This window comes from Dendrobates tinctorius, unplaced genomic scaffold (assembly GCF_039654945.1).
Source record: "Dendrobates tinctorius isolate UK_male_01 unplaced genomic scaffold, ASM3965494v1 ptg000022l, whole genome shotgun sequence".
Lineage (NCBI taxonomy): Eukaryota > Metazoa > Chordata > Amphibia > Anura > Dendrobatidae > Dendrobates > Dendrobates tinctorius.
In genome coordinates this window covers 112,461,651-112,474,130 of record NW_027361690.1, presented here as the reverse complement: position 1 = coordinate 112,474,130, position 12,480 = coordinate 112,461,651, and the positions used below count along the sequence as shown (strand labels likewise).

The 12,480-nt window shown below is 40.6% G+C and overlaps 1 protein-coding gene across 6 annotated transcripts in view; it reads right to left on the bottom strand.

The window, feature by feature from the left end:
- Positions 1-956: 956 nt before the first annotated feature.
- Positions 957-12,480, bottom strand: part of TET3 (tet methylcytosine dioxygenase 3) — a 126,322-nt gene continuing 114,798 nt past the window's right edge. For all 6 annotated transcript variants that reach the window (XM_073569049.1, XM_073569050.1, XM_073569051.1 and 3 more), the window contains one exon: positions 957-5,020. In XM_073569049.1, coding sequence (XP_073425150.1) covers positions 3,351-5,020 — 1,670 coding nt within the window. In that variant the 3' untranslated portion in view covers positions 957-3,350. The remainder of the gene's footprint in view (positions 5,021-12,480) is intronic.

Sequence of the window (12,480 nt, the reverse complement as noted above, 5' to 3'; positions counted from 1 at the left end):
TACGACAGGACCTCCTTGACCGCATTGGTTGGACTTATATCTAGTATATATTCATGACATATTTTATGGCTATGTGCATAAATGTACAAGGTGGGAATACCCACTGAATAACTTTTTACCTGAAAATACGGAATCACATTATTGTAAATGATAATCTGCTAGCTCAGTGCCTCCCCCCTTCTATCCTTTTTTCACATCTTTGACCAGGCAAATCTTCTTTAAGAAACGTTTAACGAACAGTTCAATTAAGAATGCCTTTCCTGACTGTTGGTGTAACTAGTGCACAGATACACGCGGAACGTCACAGCCACATTTCTACAACCGCATTTGATGCGGATACTACTGTTATAAAGAATATCGAAGACAGAGTTTGACATGTCTCTCTCTACAAAGTGACTGTAGACCAGAATTCTCCCATTTTATGGTTACCTATATCCCTCTATCTTTACAGAGAGCCTCCTATCGTATCAGCATCCCCTTCCAAAAAGCGATACTCTCACAGGGATTCACACATTTTTGGGACACGGGTATTTTAAAAGGGCTATCTTGACTTTAAGAATAGAGTTCAAGTCTTGTGCACAGGTTGTGTCTGATATGGCCGGTAATCTATTCATATGACTAGGGCTGAGATGTTGAACCAAACCCAGCCCATCGTCGGGAGGTGGCGCTATTGCTGTGAAAACCACATACTTTTTATTTTTTCGAAATCTGGGCAAACCCAACAAGTTGTAGTAAAATGTTCTACTGAACTGTTCTATCCTAGTATCCCAAAAAAAATAAATACTACATTATATGTTTATTTCATTAGGTGAAAATATTAATTTCTTGTCCTCACAATTCCTGGCTATAAATTTTTCTCTAATTATTGGATCAAAGCGTGGATATTCTAAAGAAATTTAGAATTTTTTTTCCTTAAAAAATAAAAAAAAGGAATAAATTACTTTTCTACCCAGATGAAAAGTGAAGAGTTTATTTTATACCGCAGTTGTCAAAGGTAAATTTATACAAGGTAAAAATGCAATGCAAAATTTCAAAAAAAAAAGGAACCGCTTTTTGGTCTTCCTCAACCAATACGGTATGTCTTGTGATGTCAGATTGTGTCGATAGACTTTACCTTTGTCCCCGGCCGGTGAAAAATGTACAATTATTCAATAACCTTTATATAGAGCCTTTATATTGTGGGGGTGGAGTGGCATTCTCGTCTTTTTCTAATGGCTGCTCTAGACTGTACAACAGCGACAATTCTGAAGCTTACAAATTACAACTAAAAATTATATATATATGCGCAGATATAGTAATTGGTAGGACGGCTACTATGCATTAAATATTTTACCTCTATATACAATTCTCCCATAATTTTACGTATTTGCAGCAGGATAAAAAGTGCTTTAAAATCAAATTATAAAACAGGCGAAAAGTAGAAAGAAAAAAAAAAAAGCAAGCTATTTACAGACTGCTGGTTTTCAAAAATCTTATTACATGGAGTACAAGTTCCCATGCGATATAAACCTAATGTAACACGTGAAAAAAAAAAAAATATATATATAAAATATTAAACATTGAGATAGAACTGAATTTACATTCTGCATGGAATTAACCGCCCGGTAGTTGAGGCAGTCAATAAAATAGGTGCAATTTTTTTTTAATTTATTTATTTTATTTTTTTAAATTCTCTCCGACATGACTTTGCAACGTTCATTCAATCTAGAGACTAATACATTTACCCCCTAAAAATCTAAATAGTCTAAATTCCACTACTTTCATAAAAATACTTTTTTTAATTATTCATTCTTTTTTAGCACCTGCTATCTTCAGGCCAAAAAAATAGGTGTTGTGGTCATAGATATTCTATGTTGCAATCATTGTCTGCTTTGTAAGGAGATAAAAGCACCAAACTCTTCTCACACCCCTCCCAAAAAATATATATAATAAAACACATTAAAAAAAATTAAATTACAAAACCTGATTCAACACATTTACAGTAAAATAAAAAATAAGTTGGTGAGAATTTTTTTTTTAAAATAAAACCAATTCCTGGATTTTGTGGTCTGCACGGCAGTGTTTCAATGATAAAAAAAAAAAAAAAAGAAAAAATGCCCAGAGCCCACCAGCACCATGTATGCCATCAAGTACAGACAAGAATGGTAGAATATTCACAGTTTTCATTGGACGCAAGATACAGCAGCCCTTTTGTCTACAATTACATTTTTAGACTACTAAAACCCTTTAAAATTTTAATAGAAAGCTCTAAAAGAGGAAAAAAAGGACCAGATGTGCCGCGATAAATGACTCAAAAAACGCCAATTGTTATTCATTTCACTTATGGTGCAAAAAGAAGCAGCAAAAAGATTGTTAAAATCATTAAAAAAAAGGTATTTTAAAAACAGGCTACTTCCCCCAATGGTCAAAAATAATGGGATTAAATTATCATTTTGAACATTTAATTAAATATGGCATCATATACATCACAAGGGTGGAGGGTTTACTTAAAAATTATTCTTTTTTTTATAAAATATATTTAAAATGGTACATAAAAATGCTGCTTTAAATAATATACTGATTTCATAAATTACGTTTTAAGGAGTCATCTTCTCCAACACATCTGTATTCGGCTCTGTTCACGCTCACGTCATGCTTTCTGGTCAACACAGAGCCATGTTGGCTACACCAGGGCTATTATCAGATCCGTCAAAATGCCGGAATGCCCCTCGGATGGATCCTATCAAAACTATTGTGAACAGAGTCGTATGGGGCCAACAGATGACTTCTGCTCGGCCGAGCAGAAGTTACGTCTAGATGCCGATGGTCTCCAATATTTCATACCAAAAGGGTTACTGTATCTGTGGTGTAGCCCGCTGCCGTAGATACATCATGATTATCTCCTACGAGAGAGCTAGAAAAATTACTAGCGAGCATACTTTTTGGTGGCAAGTAGTCAGCTATGATTTTTAGTAGCTTAGAAAACCTTTGCAGATGTGATTGAGCTATAAATTTTGCACCATTATTATTGTTCTATAAAATCCAATAAATAGATGTATGAATGCAAGTAAAAAAATTTTTTTTTTTTTCTTATTTTCGAGTATGTGTTGTAAAAGGATGCCGAGACATTCCTGTCATTTGTTTGTACTACTGTAGGTTAAAAAAAATGCAGATATAAATCTTTAAGATCAATTGAAGAAAAAAAAATATACAGTAATAGTTCTCTTGCGGATCAGTTCCTGGGAGATGTGTATAGATACAGGATCTCCCCTGTGGAACACAGGAGAAATAAAAGCACCAAAATAGCACCATATATTACAGTGCTGTTGAATAGTTGAGGTACAATGGCCACGATGGTAGCGGTTTTAATCTCATATCCAGCGACTGTATGGTCCCGTAACCTTGGTATAGGCGTAGGAAGAAGAAGTGGTAAAAGAGTTTGTCAGAATAGGAGATGCTAGTCGAGTTGGAATAGTGTCCTTCTTTTCGACAGGTGGGGTCTCTGTAGTAGCAGCAGCACCACCCCATTTTCTTTTCTTGCCAAATCCTTTGACTTCCTGTTTAATCCCCAATCTAGCAGCTTCTTCCTGCCTTAGTCGTGCTCTTTCTGCCAACAGCTTCATTTTGGCTTCCCAAAGTGCCAGTCCGTGGTTAGGCTGGTTTAAGTTCTTGTGTTGGTAAAACACCAAGGAAATACGGGTTGGATGACAGCGATTGGGCTTCTTTAGAGGTGTAGTGGCATGAAGCTCTCTCCGTGCACACTCTATAAGGACGGAGCCATGGGCCGGTGCTACAGCAACTCCTCCGATATTTTCATCGAGGAAATTGTGCTCACTGTCAGACCAGACTTCTTCTTCATCCTCCTCTTTCTTTATTGGGGTATCATCTAGGTTATCCTCTAGACTAAATGGATCCCAGGTTTCTGTTTTCAAGGGGGTTGACGGAGTGGCTGGAGAAGCAAACATACTCCATGGCTTTCCTTGCATACTAGCACTAGGTGTCACACTGCATCCATCACTACCAGCAACTGAATTCCAGAGCTTTTCTTTGAACATCTGGGTCTCCTTCATGACACGTCCACCATTCCAGTTCTTCTCCTGAGTGTTTGCAGAACCTTCACTGAGTCTGCATGAGCTCCAGACTTTTCCCGGAGTGTCAGAATCACGCTGAGTCCGAGTATCGATCCCATATATGCCCCATTGCTTATTTGGTCCATGTAGGTTCTTCAAACCCAGACTGCTTGATTGGACACCGTAATAATCTCTCTTGTCCAGACCATTTGTTAAGCTGCTTTTCTCACTATTCATAAATAAATTTTGAAGACCTTCTGAATTTGTTCTATCAGAAGGCACCAATGCCCCATTTGCTTTATACGGGATCGTATGGTCATTTTTCGGCAATGTAAGATTCAAAGCGGGACTTTGAGAAAGAGAATGGACACTAGGGGATCTCTGGAATGCATCGTGGTGCAGAAAGTCATTCATGGGTTCCTTCTTTATTACTTTGTTAAAACAGGAAGAATAAGGAGTGTTATCCATTGGAGCAGGTGTAGTCCGGTGGGGAGTATTTGCTGATTTTTGACTGTTTGCGTTATGGAGGTTGTACTGCTGCACCATGTCTCCGGATCGCAGATAACTATGCTCGGATGACTCATTTCCATAAGCATGGTTCACACTTTCTGATGTTGGTTGAATTTCAGATTTTTTGTCAAACGCATTGCTCAGCCACCCAGCTGTTCTTGTGTCGTTGGAACCATAATTCATAAACTGAGAAGGGACCACAGGATTGTTGGGTAATCCATAATATCCAAAGGGAGGAAGAGCAAAATTTGAGTGATAGCCGTTTATAGAAGGCAAGTTAGGTGATTGTGCATAGAAAGAATGGTAGGAGTAAACACTATTCATGCTGTAGGGATCAGAAGGTCTGCAGCTGCCCAGCACTGAGTAACTCTCAACAACGCCGTTTGAATTATACTTGTAGCTATTGTAGTGATTTGTTGGCTCCACTTTTATACAAGGCTTTACCTGTGGTTGCGGTGTACCTGTAGATGAATAAGTAATCACATTAGTAGGTTGTAGATAGAACCAAGTACTACTCATCAATGACTAGAATTTTAAAATGTAGTTTACCAACATAGTCTGCAGCCCAAGCGTTAATGCAAACAGCAGTATTATAGGACCAAACTAAAAGGAACTGTCACATAACACCCAAGGAGTCTGTATGGCCATACAGTACAGGAAAGATATATATATTTGTACCATGTTAGCCAGTAGATAGAAGAATATTTAGAATTGCGAGTCCTCAGTGGTTGATACCTTTTAATGGCTAACTGAAAAGATGGTAACAAATTGCAAGCTTTCGAGACTACTCAGGTCTCTTCATCAGGCTAGACTAATACAAAATCTGAAGAATCACATTTTTATTTATGTAATTCTTCAGATTTTGTATTAGTCTATGCCTGATGAAGAGACCTGAGTAGTCTTGAAAGCTTGCAATTTGTTACCATCTTTTCAGTTAGCCATTAAAAGGTATCAACCACTGAGGACTCGCAATTCTAAATATTATTCTGGCCATACAGTAAGGTTTCTTTGGGTCAGATTTATATGAAATCCAACAGCAAAAATGTTCAAAACATCCACCTTAGAGGAGTGGCCCACTATATTACGCATTTCAACAGGCTAAAAACCAGTTGAAAATTTAGAAGATCCAACCAGCACCAACTTGACTCATGAACACATGTGGGTCAAGGAGTTTTCCAATACTGATACTTACGGCTTATCTCAAAGAGGAGATCCCAAAAGGGAAAAAAAAAAAACACCTGGCTCCCGCGCTGCTATACTTCAACCCTCAAATGGAGGAAATCCAGTCGATTCTAGGAGTAGGTTCCAATATCAATGCTTTATTTCATGGTACATACAAAGACAACGCGTTTTGAGGTCCATTCCATGACCTCTTCCTCAGGTCAGATGTACAAGGATGAAGACAAATCAAAGGTTGACGGTTTATCATATCGGGGTTAATTACCCTGCTGCTCACAAAGAGGAAGCTGTGGGGTGGAGTAACCAAATGCAAATACATAAACATTTCATTACAAAACGAACCAATACTAAAAGACACAATAACTTACTCCCCATAAATCAAAAATTAGACTAGATTAAAAAGAAAAAAAACAAAACAAAAAAAAACTTCTCATACCAGAATCAAACCAATAAGTTTGTGGGACTAAAAGTATGTATGTGAACTAAAATCATCCACTTTAACTAGTAGTGCTATAGGCACACTATTATATCGGACTAAGAAGAGCCATCTATTTAAGCTAAAAAGTGAACATTATATACACAGAAAACCAAGACCGTGAATAACCAGACTGGTTTTCCACTTACAGTACTAACATAAGAGGTCAGGTAAACTTTTCAGAGTGACAGAAAAATAAACGCATCTGAGAAGAAATTTCGCTCGAAAATATCGCACACCTCATTGAGGCCATTTGGATTTATGGTATTCAACCTATAAATCCAGTAGATTTCTCTTCTACACAAAACCTGGAATCTGTTAGGGGTATTAGAATCAACCCGGTCAATAGGTAAAAACCGCAAACCCGAAAAATCCCGTCCATGTACGATAGCGCAGTGTCTGGACAGGCCGTGCTTCATGAAGCCTTTTTTGACATTGTGACGATGTGCATTAATTCTCTTTCTTAATGTCTGTGTTGTCCGCCCTATATACTGGTTATTGCAGCTGCACTGTATCAAATAAATGACAAAGTCCGACTCGCAGGACAACCTTTCACGTGTGGGAAAGGATTCATTGGTGGAGGTAGAGCTGAAAGCGGACACATTATGAGTGATGCCTTTACAACAATGGCATTTCAGTTTCCCACACCGAAACACTCCAACATTACTAGCTATTTTAATATTCACAGAGGGATTCCGGGTTTTTTCCTTCAAACGACTGGGGGCTAATATATGTCTGATCGCGGGAGCCCTCCTATAGGTGACCCTGGGGCTCTCAGGCAAGAACTTCCCCAAAACGGGATCACTGCGGAGGAGGTGCCAATCCCTCCTTAATATATTTTTCATTTGTTTGTGGCACCTATTAAATGTAGTTAAAAAATTTTACGAGAAGTCCCCATCCTCTCGGCTCTTTTTCTTTGTAAGCAGCGTTTCCTGATTACACTCAGTCTGTACATGTCTGAGGGAATTTTCAATAAGTTTTTTTGGATAGTTTTGTGCATAAAACCTTTTTTTAAAAATCAGCCTGCTCCAAATAATCTTTCTCCTCAGTACAATTCCAATTGGAGCAGGCTGATTTTTTTTAAAAAAAAAAGGTTTTATGCACAAAACTATCCAAAAAAACTTATTGAAAATTCCCTCAGACATGTACAGACCGAGTGTAATCAGGAAACGCTGCTTACAAAGAAAAAGAGCCGAGAGGATGGGGACTTCTCGTAAAAATTTTTAACTACATTTAATAGGTGCCACAAACAAATGAAAAATATATTAAGGAGGAATTGGCACCTCCTCCGCAGTGATCCCGTTTTGGGGAAGTTCTTGCCTGAGAGCCCCAGGGTCACCTATAGGAGGGCTCCCGCGATCATATATTAGCCCCCAGTCATTTGAAGGAAAAAACCCGGAATCCCTCTGTGAATATTAAAATAGCTAGTAATGTTGGAGTGTTTCGGTGTGGGAAACTGAAATGCCATTGTTGTAAAGGCATCCCTCATAATGTGTCCGCTTTCAGCTCTACCTCCACCAATGAATCCTTTCCCACACGTGAAAGGTTGTCCTGCGAGTCGGACTTTGTCATTTATTTGATACAGTGCAGCTGCAATAACCAGTATATAGGGCGGACAACACAGACATTAAGAAAGAGAATCAATGCACATCGTCACAATGTCAAAAAAGGCTTTACGAAGCACGGCCTGTCCAGACACTGCGCTATCATACATGGACGGGATTTTTCGGGTTTGCGGTTTTTACCTATTGACCGGGTTGATTCTAATACCCCTAACAGATTCCAGGCTTTGTGTAGAAGAGAAATCTACTGGATTTATAGGTTGAATACCATAAATCCAAATGGCCTCAATGAGGTGTGCGATATTTTTGAGTGAAATTTTTTCCCAGATGCGTTTATTATTCTGTCACTCTGAAAAGTTTTCCTGACTTCTTATGTTAGTACTGTAAGTGGAAAACCAGTCTGGTTATTCACGGTCTTGGTTTTCTGTGTATACAATGTTCACTTTTTAGCTTAAATAGATGGCTCTTCTTAAGGGGGCTTTACGCATAGCGATATCGCTAGCAATATCGCTAAAGCATCACCGATTTTGTGACGCAGCAGCGATATTGCTAGCGATATCGCTATGTGTGATACTTACCTCCGACCGGCTCCCCCCGCTGTGTCGCTGATCGTGCGAGATCGGCCGGGTCCATTTCTCGTCGGGCGCTTCCTGCTGGGCTTCCTGTGGCGCCGACGAGCGACGCGTGGACGCGGGCGGAGGACCTCAGGATCGCCGCGTCTGAAAGGTAAGTAACGACCGCTGCTGCATCGCTACGTCGCTGTGAGATCTGCCTGTGTGGCAGCTCACTAGCGATCATTTAGCGATGCACCAGCGATCCCGACCGGGTCGTATCGTGGTCGGGATCGCTGGTGCATCGCTAAATGTAAAGGGGCCTTTAGTCCAATATAATAGTGTGCCTATAGCACTACTAGTTAAAGTGGATGATTTTAGTTCACATACACATACTTTTAGTCCTACAACCTTATAGGTTTGATTCTGGTATGAGAATTTTTTTTTTGTTTTGTTTTCTTTTTAATCTAGTCCAATTTGTGATTTATGGGGAGTAAGTTATTGTGTCTTTTAATATTGGTTCGTTTTGGAATGAAATGTTTATGTATTTGCATTTGGTTACTCCACCCCACAGCTTCCTCTTTATGAGCAGCGGGGTAATTAACCCCGATATGATATAAACCGTCAACCTTTGATTTGTCTTCATCCTTGTACATCCGACCTGAGGAAGAGTTCATGGAATGGACCTCGAAACGCGTTGTCTTTGTATGTACCATGAAATAAAGCATTGATATTGGAACCTACTCCTAGAATCGACTGGATTTCCTCCATTTGAGGGCTGAAGTATAGCAGCGCGGGAACCAGGTGTTTTGTTTTTTTTCCCTTTTGGGACCTCCTCTTTGAGTAATGGAAGCAGACGCTGTCTGTCTACACCCTCCTGCTGCAGCTTCATTATATGGGATTGAGCGTATTTAGTAGTTGTGGTGTTACACAACCTCTGAGGTTGAGTACCCTGAACAACTCAAATTTTACTTATTATATCTGGTAAAGCCCTATGGGCGCGCTTTTGTGGTATCTTTACGATTTATCTCAGGCTCAGTCTCCATTTAGTGGCCATTGTTAATACTGCAGATCATTATTTGAATAGGAACTGATCTGCAGTACTGGCAGTGGCCATGACACAGTGTATGGAGCCTTGCTGCTCTGCGCTATACATGGGTTACACATGGCCTAGGTGGGGGTGCCATGAGTTGGACCCTTACTGATGAATATTGATGACGCATCCCAAGCATAGATCATCAATATCAAAGTGGTGGAAAATCTCATTTTTGATTTAAGATGAAATAGTACATCTTACATTGGGTCCCTGTGTACAAAATGGGCTCAGGAGATGAGCCCGCACCATACCAGGCAGATGCCAGCTGTATTACATATAGTATCTACCTGTAATTACTGCGACCAGATCTTGTAGTTTCACCACTTAAATGCCGCTGTCGGATATCAAGATCAGGGACAGTTAAATGAGGAATGCCAATTACTGATGGATTACCATGGCAGCTTCGGGACCTGCTGAAGACCCCCCGTAACTGGCATCTTGGTCCTCCACAGGATAGGCTCAATAATAGAAATGCAGTTTTACTATATAATGAAATGCTATCATATTGTAGTATATAGTATTGGTAAAGAATCGCTGATTCAAGGACTAAACAAATGCAAACATTTTTTAAATATATAAAAAAAATTGAATCACCACCCCACTCTCCCCCTTCCAAAAGAAATATAAAAATAAACCTTTGAGGTTTTGATACAAAAGTCCGATCAAATTAGAAAAATTAATCAACCCGATCGATAATTGCTGAGAGAAAAAAAATCTAGAATTGTATTTGTTGACGAAGGTGCAGTAACCAAAAAAAACACAAGAGATTAAAACGTTATATGTACCCAAAAATTAACTCAATAAAAACATCCGATCCCCATGCAAAAAGCCCTCACACAGCTCCAACGACAGAAAAATTAAAACATTATGCGCTTGCAACATGGCGTCAAAAAAGACATTTTTCATGTGCAAATTGCCTCTTCAGAGAGGAAGAGGACATGAACTCAAGCGCCATTCGTTGGAAGTAGCAATTCTAAAAGTAAATTTTGACCCTTTAACGAGCCTTGAGGATAAATGTAAAACCACCATTTGCAGACACGTGTGTCAGGGTGTTCACCCCTCATGAGCGCAAAGCAAAAGGTCTAATTTAACAGAATGAGAGTCCTCTGATGGGAATCTAAAAAGGTAATTTCTTTTCTCGTGGAGAGTGCCAAGCTGGCATAATGAGACTTACAGGCCATTCAATGCTCACCTTTATTTTTTCAGATTTTTGTTCACCAAATGTTAAAAAAAAAAAAAAAAAAAAGCCACTGTACAGGTCTGATACGATCACAATTGTATTGACTTAGAGAACCATATTACCAGGTAATTTTACAGCACAATAAATGCTGTAAAAAACAAAACTCATAAAACCAATTGCGAGATGTTTGTGTAAATTCACGACACTTGGAATCTTTTGCCCGTATTCCAGTACACTGAATGATAATATAAATGGTGTCATTCAAAACTAACAACTTGTCCCACAAAAAAACCCACATTCTTCATACTGTCAAATAGACAGGAAAAATAAAGAATAAAAAGAAAAAAGGTTATGCATCTCGGAAGAAGAGGGAACAAAAAAAAAATGCAGAAGTGAAAAATCATCCTGTCGGGAAGTGGTTATAGGTAAGGAATAGCAGGACACAGATGGATCCATCTTCCTCCATACAGCACCATGTCCATATGTACCCAGTTAGTGAACTTAAAGGCCCCAATTCATCAAAAGTGGTAACTGGTGTAAATCACTTTTGTAATGTTACACATTTTTTGCACAATATGAAGTTGTGCAAAAATGTTGACATTTTCACGAATGTTTCAGCCATTGTCATGCCCGCCATGTCCGCCATGTCTGTTTTGCCGCATGACTCCTGGAGCGGTGTGCACGTGCACTGAATTCTCATGCCCGTTATGTCCCGTGCTGCAAGATGCCTGGAGCGGTGTGCACGCGTGCCTTACCTCAGGGCTGCACGCCGTTGCTAGGTAACCATACGCTCCTGCTCTGATTCTGCAATCCTCTGTATTCCTGGAGCCCCTGATCATGTGACCTTTCCTATGTTCCAGCACGGTCTGATTCTGCAATCCTCTATGTATTCCTGGAGCCCCTGATGAGGTGACCTTCTCTATGGTTCAGCCCAGTCTGATCTAGCAACGCTCTCTATGACCCTGGAGGATCTGAACCGGAAGTCCTTCCCTGATCCTCACCCGGAAGTGCAGGTGCTATGGTGCTATATCAGACCACCTCTTCATATGGTCGGGGCCTGAGTATCGTGTTGCTTCCCTGCATGGCTACTTGGTCTGCTCGGTCGCTCCCTGTATTCTATGCCCCTGCACTCTGCTCTGTAGTGCGTTTCTGCACACACTCTGTGCTTGTACTCTGCCTCTTGTCTCGTGCCTTTTCTTGTGTTTGTCCATTGTGCCATGTTTTGTCCTTGTCACGCTTGGACTTGTAGTCCTTCCGGTGTTCTCTGCCTTGTCTGCTTTGCCATGTCTTGCCTTTTCTGTGCTTTGCCTTGTGGTCCTTCCTATATACTCTGTCTTTGCTTGTTCTTCCTTGCTCTTACCTATGGTGCTCTGTAGTGCCTCCTGGCACACACACCATTCCTCCTCTCTTACCTTTGGTGCTCTCTTGCACATTTCCAGGCTAGTCTCAAGGCTATGCCTTGACCCGGCTCTGGGCTTCAGCCTACACTCCGCTGCTAGCTCTGTTCTCGCTCTGACCTGACTGTGTTTCTGCCTACGTTCTGCTCCTGGTTCCGTACCCTGTCTAGCTTTGCCTTGTTTCTTGCTTTGCCTTGCTTATTCGTGTGCCCTTTGCATGCGCCTGGCCTTCCTAGCCTCCTGCTTGTGCCTCAGCCGTGCCCGCCCTAGCCGTGTCTGCCTGCTTGTACCTCAGCAGTGCTCGTCGGTGACAGCTGTGTCGCCTGCTATGCCCCAGTCGGGTTCGCTGGAGTCTTACCCGCCTGTTTGTGCTGCAGCCCGTCCAGCTAGCCAGTGCCCAGCCGTGCCCGCTGTGCTCCCTTGCACCTACGCCATCTCTGCACTGTGCTTTGCGTGCTCCTCTCTTAGCACGCACAGGCTC